Source organism: Euprymna scolopes, chromosome 34 (assembly GCF_053919585.1).
Source record: "Euprymna scolopes isolate OS-2025 chromosome 34, ASM5391958v1, whole genome shotgun sequence".
NCBI classification, from domain to species: domain Eukaryota; kingdom Metazoa; phylum Mollusca; class Cephalopoda; order Sepiida; family Sepiolidae; genus Euprymna; species Euprymna scolopes.
In genome coordinates this window covers 3,577,668-3,596,382 of record NC_136515.1, presented here as the reverse complement: position 1 = coordinate 3,596,382, position 18,715 = coordinate 3,577,668, and the positions used below count along the sequence as shown (strand labels likewise).

The window sequence follows — 18,715 nt, the reverse complement described above, 5'->3', positions numbered from 1 at the left end:
AAATAAAAACAGTCACTTGGATAACTTTTTGATTCACCAACAAAATCAGAAAAAAAAAAAGAATAACTCAGTTGTGTTCAATCAGACGTGTTTGAATAATGACTTGCTGCCAAAATATACATATAAATATATGGTATAAAACATACTTATGGCAAGCAAGTGTTTCTGTTTAATTCTCACAGGTAGTTCATCAGGGTAGCATTATAAAAGATGAATGTAAGTTGTTAATCTTTGCAGTCAACGTGATAAACATCTAAGAGTGAAACAAAACCTTTTGGTGTAGCTTGCTGGCCACAAATATATTTTAATACCATTACACAGTTCTACTTATTGATCGAGCACTGTCAAAGTAAATAATTTAACACACACGTGTACATAAGAAACACTACCAAAATTGGTTAAATAATCTTTATTGAATTGAATCCAAAAGTGTTCAATACTATTTAAAATCCATACACACAAACACACATTATATATATATATATATATATATATATATATATATATATATATATATATACACACACACACACACACACACTTGTTACTTAAAAATATATAAGTATTATATTGCATAGAAGACTCGATCCTATGAATACTTTGCATGTAAAATAAATTAATTGGTCGATTTAAAAAAAAAAAAAAAAAAAAAATAATACTCATATATTTTTTATTTTGATTGACATACAGTAGTGCGCGATCTTCAGTAGAGATTATATATATATATATATATATATATATAACTTGAACATATAAACTACATATATATATATATACATATATAATTTGAGGTTGCTATTTTTCAAAAGTAGGGTAACCAGTGAAATATAACGAGGTTTATACAAGAGTGCTCAATACGGAAGTAGAGCAAGTTACATTTTAAATTTGTCTTTACATAAGCAGTAGTTTGTTGCTACACAGTCATGAGCATGTTTCAGTCTTCTAGTTTTTAGTAACTAGAGACCTCTCCAGGCAACAACGCTTACATTCCGCTTTCGAATATAAGCGTTTGTTGCCTGAAGAGGTCTCTAGTTACTAAAAACTAGAAGACTGAAACATGCTCATAACAGTGTAGCAACAAATTACTGCTTATGTAAAGGCAAATTGGAAATTATATATATATATATATATATATATATATATATATATATATAGCATGCATTACAACTTAGTTGAAAAAAAAAAACTGAAAAAATACATGTGCTCGTTAGGAATACCCAGATTTCATCTGATTATTCTGGATTTATGAGAAAATACAGCTAGGATTTGTTGATCCTGTAAGATATTAATCGTTCAGAGACTTGGGTGAACATATAGATAAAACTTGGGTACCCACAATTGATGCAGTAACAGTGTATTTAAATAAAATAACTAATATGCATGTGTACACACACACAAAATATATATATTATATATATATATACACACACATAAAATGTGTGTTAATTTTTGTGTACATTATATATGTGTGTGTGTGTGTGTGTGTGTGTTAGCTACTGATTTATCTTCACACAAAGGCAACTTGATAATCAAAAAATAAAAACAAAATACGCACAAATAATCCGTAATAAATGTCGACATCTGATTTTGATGTCAGGAATTTCTCATGTAATCAATGAATGAGCTACAATAGCGAATTTGAATTAAATGACATTTTTGTTCTTTGTTTTTATGTTGAGAAAGGCTTGGGGTGGGTGGGAGTTGGGGGGGGGGGGTAATTGTAGACAATTCTAACAAATTTTTTGTTATTGTGTTTTTTTTTTTTTTTTTTTGTTACTGTTCGGTTTTGTTTTTTTACCGATCACTGTAATTAAGTGAAACATTTTAGTTTGTATTTGTGTAATGACTGCTGCTGCTGCTGCGTCGGCGGCCATTACAGAAATGCTTGGTTATTGTGCATAGCTGAGCATTTTCAGTCCATGGCTTAAAATGGAGGGATGGAAAGAAAGATGGTTAAATATCTATTCTTTTCGTGTGCGCCGCCGTCTTTCAACTCTGCAGAAAAAAAGAAAAGAAAAATTGTAATAAAATTAAATTAAAAAAAAAAAAATTCTTTTGGAGTAGAAAAAGAAAAATTTACAAAGCGAATGAAAATTTTATTTTTTTAATTTTAACTCAATGTCAAAAAAAAAAAAAAAAAAAAAAAAAAAAATCTGAAAAGAAAAGTTTAAACATTCATAAAAAGAAAAACTATTATAATACTTACTATTAAACTATGATTTTTATTATACTTATAATACGATAGCGTGAGTGTTATTTATGTTCTGTGTCACGCTTACATTGGCGTTGTTTAATTATTATGGATTCCATTTCTTGTAATAAATAATTTTACCAAGAGTTCTTCATAAGTTTTGGTTCTGGTTTCGATTTTAGCTGATGGCACTCCAGTAATCTATTTTTCTTTTATAAATAATTCTATCATAAATTTTGGTTTCAGTTCAAACTGATGCACCCAAGTCATATGGACATTTTTTTTTTTTTTTTTTTTTTTTTTTAAATTTATTTTTGTAATCGCAGATTTGTTAATTATTATGTTTATTGAATATTTCTATGGATGAGGAGTTTGAGCTAATTCTGCTGTTAATCGATTTGGGGATATATTTAATGATAGTTTACGGATGATTTAAGAAAGGCTGGGCATATACGGGATTACTGTTACCTTTTTATAAGATTTTATAAGTTAACTTGTTTAGATTCAGTATAACATTTAGGAAGTGATCTACTTTTATGTCCGTGGTAATTTCAACCTTAAGATTTTTTGAATTCTTCTATATTTTCTTTTGGATTTTATCACAGTCAGCAATTTTTACTAGAAAGAAAAAATCCTTATATAAGCTAATTGTATTAATTTATATATATATATATATATATATATATATATATATATATATATCAATAGAACCTTAACTCTATAATAATATATACGAAATCTGCAAGAATTTAAATATCATATTTAAGCATACTTTATGACTGGGCTACGCTTAGATAAATACTTTTGCAGTTTTAACAAAAGAGCTACAATAATATCAGAGCGTCTCCATTTACACTGAACATATACAGAATGTCAACATCAATATATTACGTATGAAAGAGTCCATCGTGGAATTTCCACAGGTGCCGCTAGTTATGTAAAATAATTTATCAAATGATGATTATTATAACTATAGTTTAATAACTATAGTTATAATAATCATCATTTGATAAATTATTTTACAAATGGGAAAAAAAAATTTGTACATTTTAAAAGCAAAAAAACTGATTAAATTTTAAAATGAGAAAGTATTTGATTATTTTTGTAAAAACAATAGAAATTATTTCTTTAAAAAAAAATTCTAATAAAAATACAATTCTAAATTAGCAAATAAAAAAATAAAAAATTTCATTTTTTTAATTTTTTTTATTTGCTAACCTAAAATATACAAGTGACATTTTTCCATCTTTCTCTGAGGGATTTCTAAATGGGAAGACTGGATGAACAAGAGAAATTCCCTTGTGTCAATTCTTTTCCATTTCCTTTGGGCAATGCTGGGATACAGGTCTCGCTAGTACAATACATTGGGTACATATATATTCCTTATTTACTTCAGCAGTGCTCAATACATAAATACAGCTTAGTAGTACTATCAATATTTTAAAAATATATATCTGGTAAGATACACAAATGCACTAGCGTTTCATTCCCAAAGGATTTCATCAGGCTAAATTCATGGATAAGTTAATTGATAAATATCAGCATCTCTCAGCCCATCCTAATATTTTTCCACAAAACTTCGACCTCTCAGTAACGGTGAATAATATTTTCAATTTGTATTTTATTATTATTTGAATGTGTTTTGTGATTATTATGTCTAGTTTTAAATTTGAAAACAGTTTCTCCTATGTAGAAATTTTTTTGTTATTTACATGTTAATCTGAAAATATTTTTACTTAATAAACAAAGCGGCTTAAGCAGTAGTTTAAATTCCATACGCTTGATTTTCCAGAATGAAGTTTATTCGGAAATTTAAAAAAAACAAAAAAAACAAAAAAACAAAAACAAACAAACAAACTAACAAATTAAAAAAAAAGAAAAAAAGAAAAAAAAGAAACAAACAAAATAACAAATTAAAAAAAAAAAAAACTAACAAATTAAAAAAAAAAAAGAAAAAAAAAGAAACAAACAAAATAACAAATTAAAAAAAACAAAAAAAACTAACAAATTAAAAAAAAAAAAAAGAAAAATCTCATATTACACAATTATTAGTGTCAATTTAAAATGTAGATATTTTTTTCTACAGAAAGTCAAAGATTACACAAGTCAACAAATTTTTCAACTGAATTAGGACGAATCTGATGTGTTGAATCCAAAACTCACATTCGTTTTGCTCAGTCAAGTCAAGTTTTTGAACTATGGACACATATTGCTTTTTATATGTTTGTTCATATGTATGTATGTGTGGATGGGTTAATTGTCATGTGATTGCTTTGTTTGGAAATGATTAATTACAAGTATTCCAGTCTGATAATTCTAGGTTGCAAAAGGGTGAGTATGAATTTTAAATTAGTGCTCATATGATGTTTGCAGGGGTTAATTGCCATGTCAAATAATTGTTTTGATAGAAATACTTATTTTAATGACAAAAAGTATTCAAGTCCAATAATTCTGCGTCAAAAAGGGATCAGTTTGAAGTTGTAAAACCTCAAAATCTTCCAAAAATGTGTGCTCAGTATACACAAAAAACTGGCCTGTGCGGGAGGAATTTATGCCTTACAAAGAAAGGAATGTCATCAATGACCGTCTGGTGGACAGAGACAGAATACTCTTTCCACCGCTGCACATCAAACTCGGCTTAATCAAGCAGTTAACTAACGCTTTGGACAATGATGGTAACTGATTCACTTACTTGTGCCAGGGTTTTTCAGGATTGACCACAGAAAAGTTGAAAGCTGGTCCTCAGATCCAGAAGGTGTACAGCACAATCACGTTGACACACCGGTTCTCGCCAGATCACTAAAGTTAAGCAACGTTGAGCCTGGCTAGTACCAGATGGGTGACCATTTGGGAAGGGTAGGCGCTGTATGTACCTTCCGGGAAGGTTGGGCGTGGGGTCAGCACCCTCACCCTGTAAAAAGAACTCCTCGCTACAAAAGCATCTACAAAAAGTTGTAGATGGTCTATGCCCTTCCAGGGGCTCAAGGGCTATGGATGGAGATCCGGAAGCTCACCAGAGATCCAGAGTTCGTAACTGTAAAGATTAATACGGCACAATCATGTTGACACACCGGTTCTTGCCAGATCACCGAAGTTAAGAAACATTGAGTCTGGCCAGTATCAGATGGGTGACCATTTGGGAAGGCTAGGCGCTGTATGTACTGCGAGGTAAAATACCAGATTGAGAAACTGGCGCGGTCTATCCTTCTCTCGAGGGTAGATGGGTCTCTCTTAAGCCGTGGTAGGCACCCCATCTAGTGATGGCGTCACGATAAAAAATACCTTTGATAACCCTGGCGAAGCATCAAGTATTCAGCTACTGACAAGATTTGAATTACACTACAAACTTGTGTAGTGAGTTCAATCTCAGCTGCGGCCGGGCTAGATGGATGGATGGATGGAAGGGGAAGCAATCAGGGTGCCCAGAACCGGTGCACTACTGGAATCTGTTCAATACAGTATATATATATATATAGTTCTTTCTTGATAATATTGTTAAATACGATTAAAACATTTATTTACAGTCCCCCACGAGAACAAAATGCTAAGACCACTTTGGGGGAGCAATCAAGGAGAAGCCGTATATATATATATATATATATATATATATATACATATATATATACGGCACAATAACCTTGACACTCCAGTCTTCGCCAGATCACCGATGTTAAGCAACGTTAAGCCTGACCAGTACCAGATGAGTGACCATTTAGGAAGGCGAGGCGCTGTATGTACCTTCTGGAAAGGTTGGGCGTGGGATCAGCACCCTCACTCGTAAAAAGAACTCTTCGCTACAAAAAGTTGTAGATGGTCTATGCCCTTCCAGGGGTTCAAGGGTTATGGATGGAGATCCGGAAGCTCACCAGAGATCCAGAGTTCGAAAACTCAATGAAAAAAGAACTGGAAACACGAAGGGCATTTGTTCTGGTAGGGAAGAACTTTCTTGGTGACAAAAGGTCAGAAACGACGCAGAACTTGTTAACAACATGCTGGCTGCTTTCAGAAACCTGGGCTGCACGACGAGTGTCAAGATGCACTGTTTTCATATATGGACCGGTTTCATGAGAGAACTTGGGTTCAATGAGTGACGAGAAGGGGAAGAGATTCCATCAGGACACGAAACAGAGATGAGATATCCGGGTCGCTAGGATGGCTGACTATTGTTGGCATCTTGAGAGCGACCTCCATTCTGCTGAGCATTCAAGAAGTTTGAAGAAACGGAAGTTCAAGTTAAACAACGGTGAAGCAACAATTTCCGTGTGATCACCTTCATCAATGCCTTAACGTTCGATTTACAGTAATCGACGTTTCTATTAGCAAATCAACAAGAGAATATTCTTAGTGTTTTGACTCTCGAGTACATATCTGACACAGTTAATCAAAATCACTCTATAAAAACATAAGATATTAATTGATATATACCAGAGAGTCAAAATAATGAAAAGAATATTCTGTTGTCATAGCCTTAATAATCAATATGTGCTGTTAGCAAAACATTTTTTTACTTTTAAAAACCATATTTAAGATGAAATGTGTTGACAAAAATCAGCTGATAATGTCACAAAAATGAAATTGATTTTGTCACAAGACCTGATTTTTTTTTTTTTTTTAATCAACTAAGTAAAAAAATCTTTTTAAATCAACTAAGCAAAAATTTTTTTTAAATCAACTAAGCCAAAATTTTTTTTAAATCAACTAAGCACAAAATCCTGACCTGATGAAGTAAAACGGACGCCATTTCCTAATCCAGCAGTACAAAAGTATTATAGAAGCGCAAACAACATTCAAAAAGTTAAAAACGCTTATTAAACTTACTTTGGTGCCCCCTCTTCATCTGCGCTGGCGTCATTTTCAGTTGTCTAGAAAAAAAAATAATTGCATAAAAATATTTTAAATGATGAAATAAAAAAAAAAATAATTGCATAAAAATATTTTCAATGATGAAATCAAAAAAAAAAAAAATAATTACATAAAAATATTTTCAATGATGAAATAAAAAAAAAATAATTGCATAAAAATATTTTCAATGATGAAATCAAAAAAAAAAAAATTATTGCATAAAAATATTTTAAATGATGAAATAAAAAAAAATAATTGCATAAAAATATTTTCAATGATGAAATAAAAAAAAAAATTATTGCATAAAAATATTTTAAATGATGAAATAAAAAAAAAAATTGCATAAAAATATTTTCAATGATGAAATAAAAAAAATTATTGCATAAAAATATTTTAAATGATGAAATAAAAAAAATTATTGCATAAAAATATTTTAAATGATGAAATAAAAAAAAATAATTGCATAAAAATATTTTAAATGATGAAATCAAAAAAAAAAATAATTGCATAAAAATATTTTCAATGATGAAATAAAAATAATTATTGCATAAAAATATTTTAAATGATGAAATAAAAAAAAAATATTTTGCTTGAACATACTATCTAAAAAGATATTTTCATGAAGACTGGGTTTCGAGAGACAAGGGGGGGGTATGTGGCGTGAGGGTAGAGTGGTGAGAAAACGAGAAAGATATAATGCTGCGAGAAAACGAGAAAACAAAAGAAATTACATGGTGTGTTACTAAAAAAAATTAGAAAAAATTATATTGCAAGAAAACGAGACAACTATGTGGTGAGAAAACAAAAAATTACATTGCTAGAAAAACGAGAAAGAAATTATATAGCGGGAAAACGAGAAAGAAATTATATAGCGGGAAAACGAGAAAGAAATTATATAGCGGGAAAACGAAAAAGAAATTATATAGCGGGAAAACGAGAAAGAAATTATATAGCGGGAAAACGAGAAAGAAATTATATAGCGGGAAAACGAGAAAGAAATTATATAGCGGGAAAACGAGAAAGAAATTATATAGCGGGAAAACGAGAAAGAAATTATATAGAGGGAAAACGAGAAAGAAATTATATAGAGGGAAAACGAGAAAGAAATTATATAGAGGGAAAACGAGAAAGAAATTATATAGAGGGAAAACGAGAAAGAAATTATATAGAGGGCAAACGAGAAAGAAATTATATAGAGGGCAAACGAGAAAGAAATTATATAGAGGGAAAACGAGAAAGAAATTATATAGAGGGAAAACGAGAAAGAAATTATATAGCGGAAAAACGAGAAAGAAATTATATAGCGGGAAAACGAGAAAGAAATTATATAGCGGGAAAACGAGAAAGAAATTATATAGCGGGAAAACGAGAAAGAAATTATATAGCGGGAAAACGAGAAAAAAATTATATAGAGGGAAAACGAGAAAAAAATTATATAGAGGGAAAACGAGAAAAAAATTATATAGAGGGAAAACGAGTATATAGAGGGAAAACGAGAAAAAAATTATATAGAGGGAAAACGAGAAAAAAATTATATAGAGGGAAAACGAGAAAAAAATTATATAGAGGGAAAACGAGAAAAAAATTATATAGAGGGAAAACGAGAAAAAAATTATATAGAGGGAAAACGAGAAAAAAATTATATAGAGGGAAAACGAGAAAAAAATTATATAGCGGGAAAACGAGAAAAAAATTATATAGCGGGAAAACGAGAAAAGAATTATATAGAGGGAAAACGAGAAAAGAATTATATAGAGGGAAAACGAGAAAAGAATTATATAGAGGGAAAACGAGAAAAGAATTATATAGAGGGAAAACGAGAAAAGAATTATATAGAGGGAAAACGAGAAAAGAATTATATAGAGGGAAAACGAGAAAAGAATTATATAGAGGGAAAACGAGAAAAGAATTATATAGAGGGAAAACGAGAAAAGAATTATATAGAGGGAAAACGAGAAAAGAATTATATAGAGGGAAAACGAGAAAAAAATTATATAGAGGGAAAACGAGAAAACAATTATATAGAGGGAAAACGAGAAAAAAATTATATAGAGGGAAAACGAGAAAAAAATTATATAGAGGGAAAACGAGAAAAAAATTATATAGAGGGAAAACGAGAAAAAAATTATATAGAGGGAAAACGAGAAAAAAATTATATAGAGGGAAAACGAGAAAAAAATTATATAGAGGGAAAACGAGAAAAAAATTATATAGAGGGAAAACGAGAAAAAAATTATATAGAGGGAAAACGAGAAAAAAATTATATAGAGGGAAAACGAGAAAAAAATTATATAGAGGGAAAACGAGAAAGAAATTACGTGGCAAGTTGCTAGAAAAACAAGAAATTTATGTGGCGATTTGCGAGAAAACAGGTTAAAAAAATAAATAAATAAAGGAGCACTCTAGCAGAGAGAGAAAAGTAAAAAAAATTGTGATAAACAAACCTTTTCCGCCTCAAGATTTCCCTTGCTGGGTTTTTTAGATTTGGATTCATCATTTTCTTTATTCTTTTTTTTATTTTTACTTTCTTTATCCTTAGTTTCTTCTGCATCATCCTCATCATCCTGCTCCTCCTCCTCCTCCTCATCGGATTTCTTTGAATCTTCAACAGCTTCTTTATCATCAGGACTTGCAGCATCAGTTTTCTTTCGTGCACCAGCATCATCCTAAAAATTTAAATGAACTTAATGAGCAAACGTAAATCATAACGATCACCAAAGCAGAAAATTTTATGAAAAATTTTGGAAGTAAAGCTTTTTTTATAAAAATAATTTTTGAAGAATTGTAAGTTACACTTAAATGATAAACTGATTCCAAACTGAGTTACTTTTCTTGTTTACGTTACATTTAAAAAATGATTATGGCAGATCAATGGATCGTAAAATCGTGAAAGTAAATGTTTTATGTGATAATGCAATAATAGGTTACTAATTGCGATATGACAAGTAGATAACATTAATGGGTAACGGTGCATAAAACGAGACCCTAAGTTTCAAACATGGCGCCATGTCTGTCATTTGAGTTATGGAAGCACAAAATTGATACAATACATCCGCTTTTCTTCAAAACTGATTACTTATATATTTGGACAAAACATTAAGATTTTTTAAAAAATATATTTTTTCCAACCTATTTATGTTTTTTTTTTTTTTTTTTTAGTGTACTATATTTAAATGTACTTTATTTAAACCTGATCGTCATCGATTAAAAAATATTATTTTTTATAGTGAACTATAATTTAGGTTTATTTTTTCACCCCCTTTAAAATAAAAATAAAGAAAATTTACATATTTTTATATATGAATGGATTTTATGATTTTTAATTGCATATCTTTTTCAAATAACTGTTTATATTTTGTCAAACTGTTTAGATATTTCTATGCAATTAAAAAAACAAAATCAATTGATAAAAAAAGTTTACGGATTTTTATGTATTTATATTTTAATGGGGGTGAAAAAAATAAACGTAAAATATAGTTAACTATAAAAAATAATTTTTTTTTTTAAATCGGCGACAATCGTAATAGACTGCACAGGTTTAAATAAAGTATATGTAAATGAAGTATATTTAAATATAGTACATTTAAAAAAATGTAAATATGTTAGAAAAAATATATTAGTCTTAATATTTTGTCCAAATATATAAGTAAGCAGTTTTGAAGAATAGTGGAAGTATTGTATCAATTTTGTGCTTCCATACCTAAATTGACAAACCTGCCCCCATCTTTGAAACTTAGGGCCTCGTTTTATGCACCATTATCTATTAATTTTTAATTAAAACTTATTTTTTGATTTTCGGTTTTCGAACAAGCACTGAAAAATCTGTACGATTTACATAGCCATGACCAAACAAGAATCTCATATTCCAAAAATCACATAAATTGATCAAGTAATTTTATTTTTAAATACAAAAATCATTTTTTGATAATGTTTCACACTACAAAAATCTCAAGCTATCTCCTACCTTATTCTTTTTTTTTTTTTTTTGAGATTATTTTCAAGACAGCAACATATGACAGCCTCCCCTCTCTTAATCATAAAAATTAATTTTCTTATTGAAAAATAAAACTACATGATCGATTTAGGTGATTTTTGGAATACAATATTTTTGTTCAGTTACAGATTTTTCTTGATTTCTTTTTGTTTTAAATATAAAAGGGGGAAGGGGTCTGGACAAAAACCGAATGTTTAAATACACTTAGCAAAAAATCTCTATACAAAAAAGAGATAAAATAAAAATTGAAAGTTCAATTTCAATCTTTTTAAAAGTAAATCTTCATCACAATAAATTGGAGATGAATTTTAAGTCATAAAATATTTTCATTCTTCAGAATTATCATAAATAAGTATTGTACATATGTGTGTGTGTGTGTGCGTATACACTTCGACAATATTGGTGAAATAACCTATAATTACTGAAAATGTACTTAAAAAAATAAAGTATTATAAAAAATTTTTAAAATAAAGATCAAATAATGTATTCAGATAAAAACATTCAACAATCAGGTTAAAAGATAATTTTTTTTTTTAAACTTTCGTTTTTTCTCATTTTTTAATATATAAAAAAAAAAAAAAAACACACACACATACTTTCATACAAGATTCTGCACTCAACATAATTGCCGACAAATATGAGTACAATAAGGAAATTGGGTCAAGCTGAAGTTTACGTGAAATGAATTCTACTGCAGTTTTTCTATTTTTGAAAAAAAAAAATGTATTAATCTATAAATATAAAAGCGAAAATGTATGTATGTATGTGTGTTCGCTTTTTCTGTGTGTCTACAAAAGGCTTTTTTCAGAGAAGCGGTCGGTCGCTTCACAACTTTTTAAAACTTTTTATATCACATAAATCGTAATATCTCACAGTTAACAACGAAGCTCTCCTGTCTATTTAATTTGCTCGATTTCGGGAAGATAAATATTTAACATTTGTCGCTCGCCGCATGTGGGTTAGTCTTTTTCCTATAACATCTTGGGAAGTGTTCTATCCCGCAGTCAAACTTGACTTCATTAACTCATTAAAACGGGCACCTGCTAAATCCAAATAATTAAATAAATTCAAACGTGTTTCTGTTAGCATCTTGCGGTGGGGCAATCGTTAACGTTGCACTTTTTTTTCCACACTTTAATTTACAACTTTGCCTCAAGGGTTCGGGTTCGATCCTCATACTTACTTTTTTTTTTTACCCCCCCCCCCCCCCCGGAGTTTTCACACACACACACACACACAAACAAACACCCGGGCAACGCCGGGTACCCCTCGATAGTTTGTATTAAAATTAAAAAAAAAAAATATTTTAAATACAAATTTAAAAAAAAAAAAAAAAAAATCATTTTTCATTTTATTGTCTGATCTCCAAAACTTGGTTTTCAGGATTGATTCTATTGGTTTTCATCTGAGTTTTCTTGGGTCATTCAACTTTCTTCCGGACAGTTTTTAGAAATTAACTAACCTATCTCTACTCAGGTCTTTATTTATCCCTTCTCTTAATTCTTATAACTTTCTTATGCTAACTGATCCAAAAACTCCTCCATTCTTTCAACATGACCATACCATCAGAGTTTACTTCTGCACACATCTTCCTATACTGTCAAGATTTAATCTTCCTATGAAACCATCAGATCTAAACCTGTCTTTAAGATTCCCATGACAAATACATTGTATGATTCTCATATCAATTCTCTCCATGCAACACATGTCCTCAAGTCTTAACAGGCTATTTTAATTTTCTCTTTAATAAATTTCACTAAACAATATCAGAGATGAAATTGTTTGTCATTTCTGACAGCTGCCAATGTCAGTCTTCAAACTTGGCAGTTTTGAAAATTAATTCCATTCAAATTCTTGTTGGTGGTATGTATCCAAGTTTTCTTGGATCGTCCATTTTTACTCTGGTCTTCCACCCAAAGATTTGTATTTTCTTATTCATGAGTTGGTCTGCTCAATATGACAAAACCAACGTAGCCGACTGATCGCCAGGAATTCATCAAGCATTGGTATATCCAGTTTTGGCCATCCGTATGGTTTGACATCAGCCACTTGTTCATTGTCTTGTCGTTAAACTGAAGACGGACATATTGTCATCAACAAATCTCCTCCATCAATTAAGCCCCCTCCATTCTTTTTGGGTTCATTTTATTCTTTATCTTTTGTTGATGAATTGTTATTTTAGTTAACTTTCTGGAGGTTTCTTTGATTTTCAAGTTTTTTTTTTTTTTCTTTAGCTTTTTTCTCTTCCATTTTGTTTTCGATTATATTTTTCATATGCTAAATTTGAAAAAACTTTCATTACAGTTCTAGAAATTGACTTCTAAACTTTTCTTTGGCTGCAGATATTTGAAAGTCCACGGCTCTACGGACAAATTTATCTTTAATTGACCTTTGACACCTAAATATTTTCGTTTACAAGCCAAACCCACATGATTTTTAGAATATGACATCTTCACCCTGTAACGAGTATGTACATCATAAAGATTTTTCTGTGTTTTTTGTTTTTTTTTACTAATAAGTGTAATTCTAAATATACAACAAATTTTATGTTGATACTTAAAGGTATAAATGTTCTAATTTCTTCAGATATATTTTTAAAATAGCCTTCGTTAAAAAAAAAAAAAAAAAAAAAAAAAAAAATTTGATAATAAATATACTCCAAAAGGACAAATGTAAAAAAAATCAAAAAAATCTGTTTCTTTAAAAATATCCTGTTTTTTTAAGTCAAGAAGCACCAAACGTTTTTTTATAAGTCAAAATGCGGCAAACGTTTTGAAGCTTTTTGGAGAGAGTGAATGGAGGTCATTTGTGTAGTGAACATGAATTTGTGATCGTTTTTATTTCTAATACGCAAAATGATTTTCTTGTTATAAAAACTTTTTTCATAGAAACTTATAACAAGTTCTAAACTGTAGAAAGGTTATTAGAAAATGAATATATATTTGTTGCTGAAGAAACTTAGTTATACAGTGTCCCAAAAGAATTGACATCGTACAATTTGTGAATATTTCAATAACTAAGAATGTCCTCGCTAAGGCAAAAATCAATTTGGCTCCATGTTTAATTATGCATCAAAATTTGAAGACATTTCAAGTAAAAGACGGTCACACACTTGTCTTCTAAACGTGTGTGACCATCTTTGCTTTAAACTTCCCACTCAAAACATGAGCAAAACATGTGGAATCAATAGAATAACATGTATATTTCTCTTCTCTTTTACTCCAAGGCATTACCTCCTCCTTAACACAAAAAAAAAAAAATAAATAAAATAAAATTATGGACCAGACTTCCTACCCTGATGAGGCTATTTTTAGCGAAATATTGGACTTGCAACAACAAAAAAGTAAATAAAAATGATTTTATCATTATTTCTAACACTTCAAAGTTTTCAAATTTCTCATTTAAAAATTTCAAGTAATTTGTCGATTTCACAAAAAATCCACAAATTACTCGATACCACTTGGAGGTTTTGGAAGAAGTTATAAGAATACTTGGAGACGGATGAAAATAATGAACTGATAATCAGAATTTGCAGAATCCTAGGAATCGGAATGTGAATTCTCAATATTCAAAGAATCAGAATTTTTGCATTGGATTTTTATACTTTGCAGATTGTTTTTTTTTTCCGAAGTGCTTAATGCATAAATACTGGTCTAAAGAATCATTGCGACGCTAAGTTTCTTTTCTTTCTTTTCTGTTTTTTTTTTTAAAAGCTTAGTTTTATTGCGAGAATCACACACCATATTAATTACTTCTGAGTATATCATCAGTTATGGCTGGTAAATTTTTTGTAATCTTTTTACATTGAAAATACAATTTGGTGTTTATTTAGTATTACATAAAAATAATAAAAAATATAGAATATTCCAAAAATCATGTAAATTGATCAAGGAGTTTTTTTTTTTAAGCAACAAAAAAAAAAAAGAAAAAAAAAATTTTTTTTATGACAAACAAGATGTAGGACTTTAGTCAGCCAGACCAGGAGACAACTAAATTCGAACTATTGAGATAAAAATCAGCCTTATAATGGATACATTTAGTATTAAAATCACAAATATTTGTAAATTTTCTATTTTCCTTGTTAAAACTACTTAATCAATTTACGTGATTTTTGGAAAATGACATCTTTGTTCCATGGTAAGTACATATATCAAAGATTTCCCCCCCCTTTTTTTTTTTTTATATATTTAAAATAAGTATAATTCTAAACACGCACCCACAATTTTGTCACTGGTTAAATATTACGATTTTTTAAAATTGATAATTGTAATTTACGTTCCAAAATTATTAAATAATCCTGCCTTAAAATCAAGCGCCAGAAAATTGATAAATTCATAAAAAAAAAAAAAGTGGAAAAGTTTTTAATCCATTTTCATAAAAAAGGGCTGCTAGGAGGCGAAACTTGAAAAATAAAATCTATGTTGCTTTGAAACATAACATCATTCATAGGGAATGATAGGGTCAAAAGAATTGACCCTATCATTCATAGGGAATGATAGGGTCAATTCTTTTGCAATACAATATATACAATTAAAAAAAATTTTTTTTTTCTTTTTTTTTTTTTAATATAAAAAACTAAAAAAAAAAAAAATCAAATTTTATGATGAACAATGTTCCGAAATTATTAAATAATCCCGTCTTTAAATTATGTGCCATGAAATTTATGTTGCTTTGAAACAAACATCCTTCACGGGGAAATGATAATGTCAATTCTTTTGGGAAACCATATATACTATTTAAAAAAAAAAAAAAAAAAAAAAAAATTTTTCATAAAAGTTTGAAAGTGGATTATTAAAACAACAGATAGCAGGAAAAAAAAAAAAAAAAAAAAAAAAAAATGTAAAAAGGTCAGCAAGTGCAGGATGATGCAAACTTCGTACTACGTGCCAGGAAACATCTAAGGTCGAAAGCGATGCGTCAGGATAGACATTGATCTTTTTCTTTTTTTGTTACAACAGAGACGATACCTCTGCACCATTCCCTCCTCCTTTCGGCAGTACATAGAGAGAAAACCCCATGACGGGCCCAACTATGAGTGCCACAAATATAAGATACATCCATTTGTGTTTCTCGGCGTATGCTCCAATGTAGGTGGGATAGTCCATTAGAAATCTCATCTGAAAATAATTTGTTGAATTGTTTAAACAAATTTATTTGGGAAACGACAAGACTAACGAAAGATGGATAGAACAGGACTAACAAAGAAGTCGACATTTTTGTCTCTTTTTTAAATAAAAATAAAGATGCATAATTTTTGCATTAAATGACGACAAACAATCTGCATCGATCGTCTACATTGATACTATTTATTTTACGTTTGGGTCAATGTCCCCTGTCTTCTTCAGGTGTATTTGTTCATCTGTTAAATATTGGGCGAGAAGACTCACTAGTATATAATTTGGTAAGTTGAAAATAGTACAAAACGAATGTTGGGAGTCACCTTGCTGAAATCTAGGTTAGATTTTACTTGGCTAAAACAAGTAAAAACTAAAACAAAAAAAAACTAAAACAAATAAAAACTAAAACAAATAAAAACTAAAACAAATAAAAACTAAAACAAATAAAAACTAAAACAAGTAAAAACTAAAACAAGTAAAAACTAAAACAAATAAAAACTAAAACTAGTAAAAACTAAAACTAGTAAAAACTAAAACTAGTAAAAACTAAAACAAATAAAAACTAAAACTAGTAAAAACAAAAACTAGTAAAAACTAGTAAAAACTAAAACAAGTAAAAACTAAAACAAGTAAAAACTAAAACAAGTAAAAACTAAAACTAGTAAAAACTAAAACAAATAAAAACTAAAACAAATAAAAACTAAAACAAATAAAAACTAAAACAAATAAAAATTAAAACATAAAAATTAAAACAAGTAAAAACTAAAACTAGTAAAAACTAAAACAAGTAAAAACTAAAACTAGTAAAAACTAAAACAAATAAAAACTAAAACAATAACTAAAACAATAAAAACTAAAACAAATAAAAACTAAAACAAATAAAAACTAAAACTAGTAAAAACTAAAAAACTAAAACAAATAAAAACTAAAACAAATAAAAACTAAAACAAATAAAAACTAAAACAAATAAAAACTAAAACAAATAAAAACTAAAACAAATAAAAATTAAAACATAAAAATTAAAACTAGTAAAAACTAAAACTAGTAAAAACTAAAACTAGTAAAAACTAAAACTAGTAAAAACTAAAACTAGTAAAAACTAAAACTAGTAAAAACTAAAACTAGTAAAAACTAAAACAAATAAAAACTAAAACAAATAAAAACTAAAACAAATAAAAACTAAAACAAATAAAAACTAAAACAAATAAAAACTAAAACAAATAAAAACTAAAACAAATAAAAATTAAAACAAATAAAAACTAAAACTAGTAAAAACTAAAACAAGTAAAAACTAAAACAAGTAAAAACTAAAACAAGTAAAAACTAAAACAAGTAAAAACTAAAACAAATAAAAACTAAAACTAGTAAAAACTAAAACTAGTAAAAACTAAAACAAATAAAAACTAAAACAAATAAAAACTAAAACTAGTAAAAACTAAAACAAGTAAAAACGAAAACTAGTAAAAATTAAAACTAGTAAAAACTAAAACTAGTAAAAACTAAAACTAGTAAAAATTAAAACTAGTAAAAACTAAAACTAGTAAAAACTAAAATAAAAACTAAAATAAAAACTAAAAAAATTAAAAACTAAAAAAATAACTAAAACAAAAACTAAAATAAAAACTAAAACAAATTAAAACTAAAATAAAAGATAAAATAAAAATAAAATAAAAAATAATAAATAAAAATAAATAAAAACTAAATAAATAAAAGATAATTAAATAAAAAATAAATAAATAAATTTTGAAAGAAAAACTTCTCAATATTTAATCCTGATGAATCCATCTCATAGTTAAAGTAAAAAAAAAAAAAAAGTCGTTTTTAGGGGAGGGATTTCAAGAGACAAGAGCACCATTTGCATCATCCCGTAATTAGTAGAAGAATCGTCAGCATGCGAGATTCCGAGGAATGAGCATATTACCTTTGAACCCCCACCTACGCAACAGTAGGCGATGATGAGTACGACAGGCAGCAAGACAACAACAATAAACACCGCCCAGAGCCAGGGTCGCTCATTAGTCACATCAAGAACGGCTTGTACTACACTTTTCTGAAACAGACATCACATTTTAATAAAGGCAACACATTATATTCGCATGAGGTCAAAGGTCAGCAAGTGTTGAAATTAGATATCAGCTGATTAAAAGAAAGTTGTCTGGCCAATAACTTCTGATAAATTCTAATATTCAACCAGAAATATTAAACTTTCATATTAGACAGAGTTTTGAGTGAAAAACAGATTAATTAAATTATTGGATTAAATAATCCAATAATTGAATTTGGATATGAACAAAATTTAGTTGATTTTTTTTAATAGACAATTTTTTCTTTTCTGTGTCATTAATAGTTTTTTTTTTTTTTTTTAAGCTTGCTCCAAGTTAGGTTATTTTCTGTGACTGGCGATTTACCACATGACCATTTAAAAAAAAAAATAAGGGCATGTTTTACAATCCACAGAGATAAAAAAAAAAGCAGAAAAAAAATTCAAATATATAACAAATGTTACCAAAGGCAAGATAAGTTACTCTTCTACGTATCTGGAAAAGTTTTTAGTGGTTTTACTCACTTTAA

The 18,715-nt window shown here is 28.5% G+C and overlaps 1 protein-coding gene across 2 annotated transcripts in view; it reads right to left on the bottom strand.

Moving 5' to 3' along the window:
* Positions 1–1,705: 1,705 nt before the first annotated feature.
* LOC145259089 (calnexin-like) overlaps positions 1,706–18,715 on the bottom strand; it is an 80,925-nt gene continuing 63,915 nt past the window's right edge. For both annotated transcript variants that reach the window (XM_080116733.1, XM_080116732.1), the window contains exons 19-22: positions 18,066–18,194; positions 9,478–9,699; positions 7,010–7,053; positions 1,706–1,995 (exon numbers count right to left, since the gene is read on the bottom strand). In XM_080116733.1, coding sequence (XP_079972859.1) covers positions 1,962–1,995; positions 7,010–7,053; positions 9,478–9,699; positions 18,066–18,194 — 429 coding nt within the window. In that variant the 3' untranslated portion in view covers positions 1,706–1,961. The remainder of the gene's footprint in view (positions 1,996–7,009; positions 7,054–9,477; positions 9,700–18,065; positions 18,195–18,715) is intronic.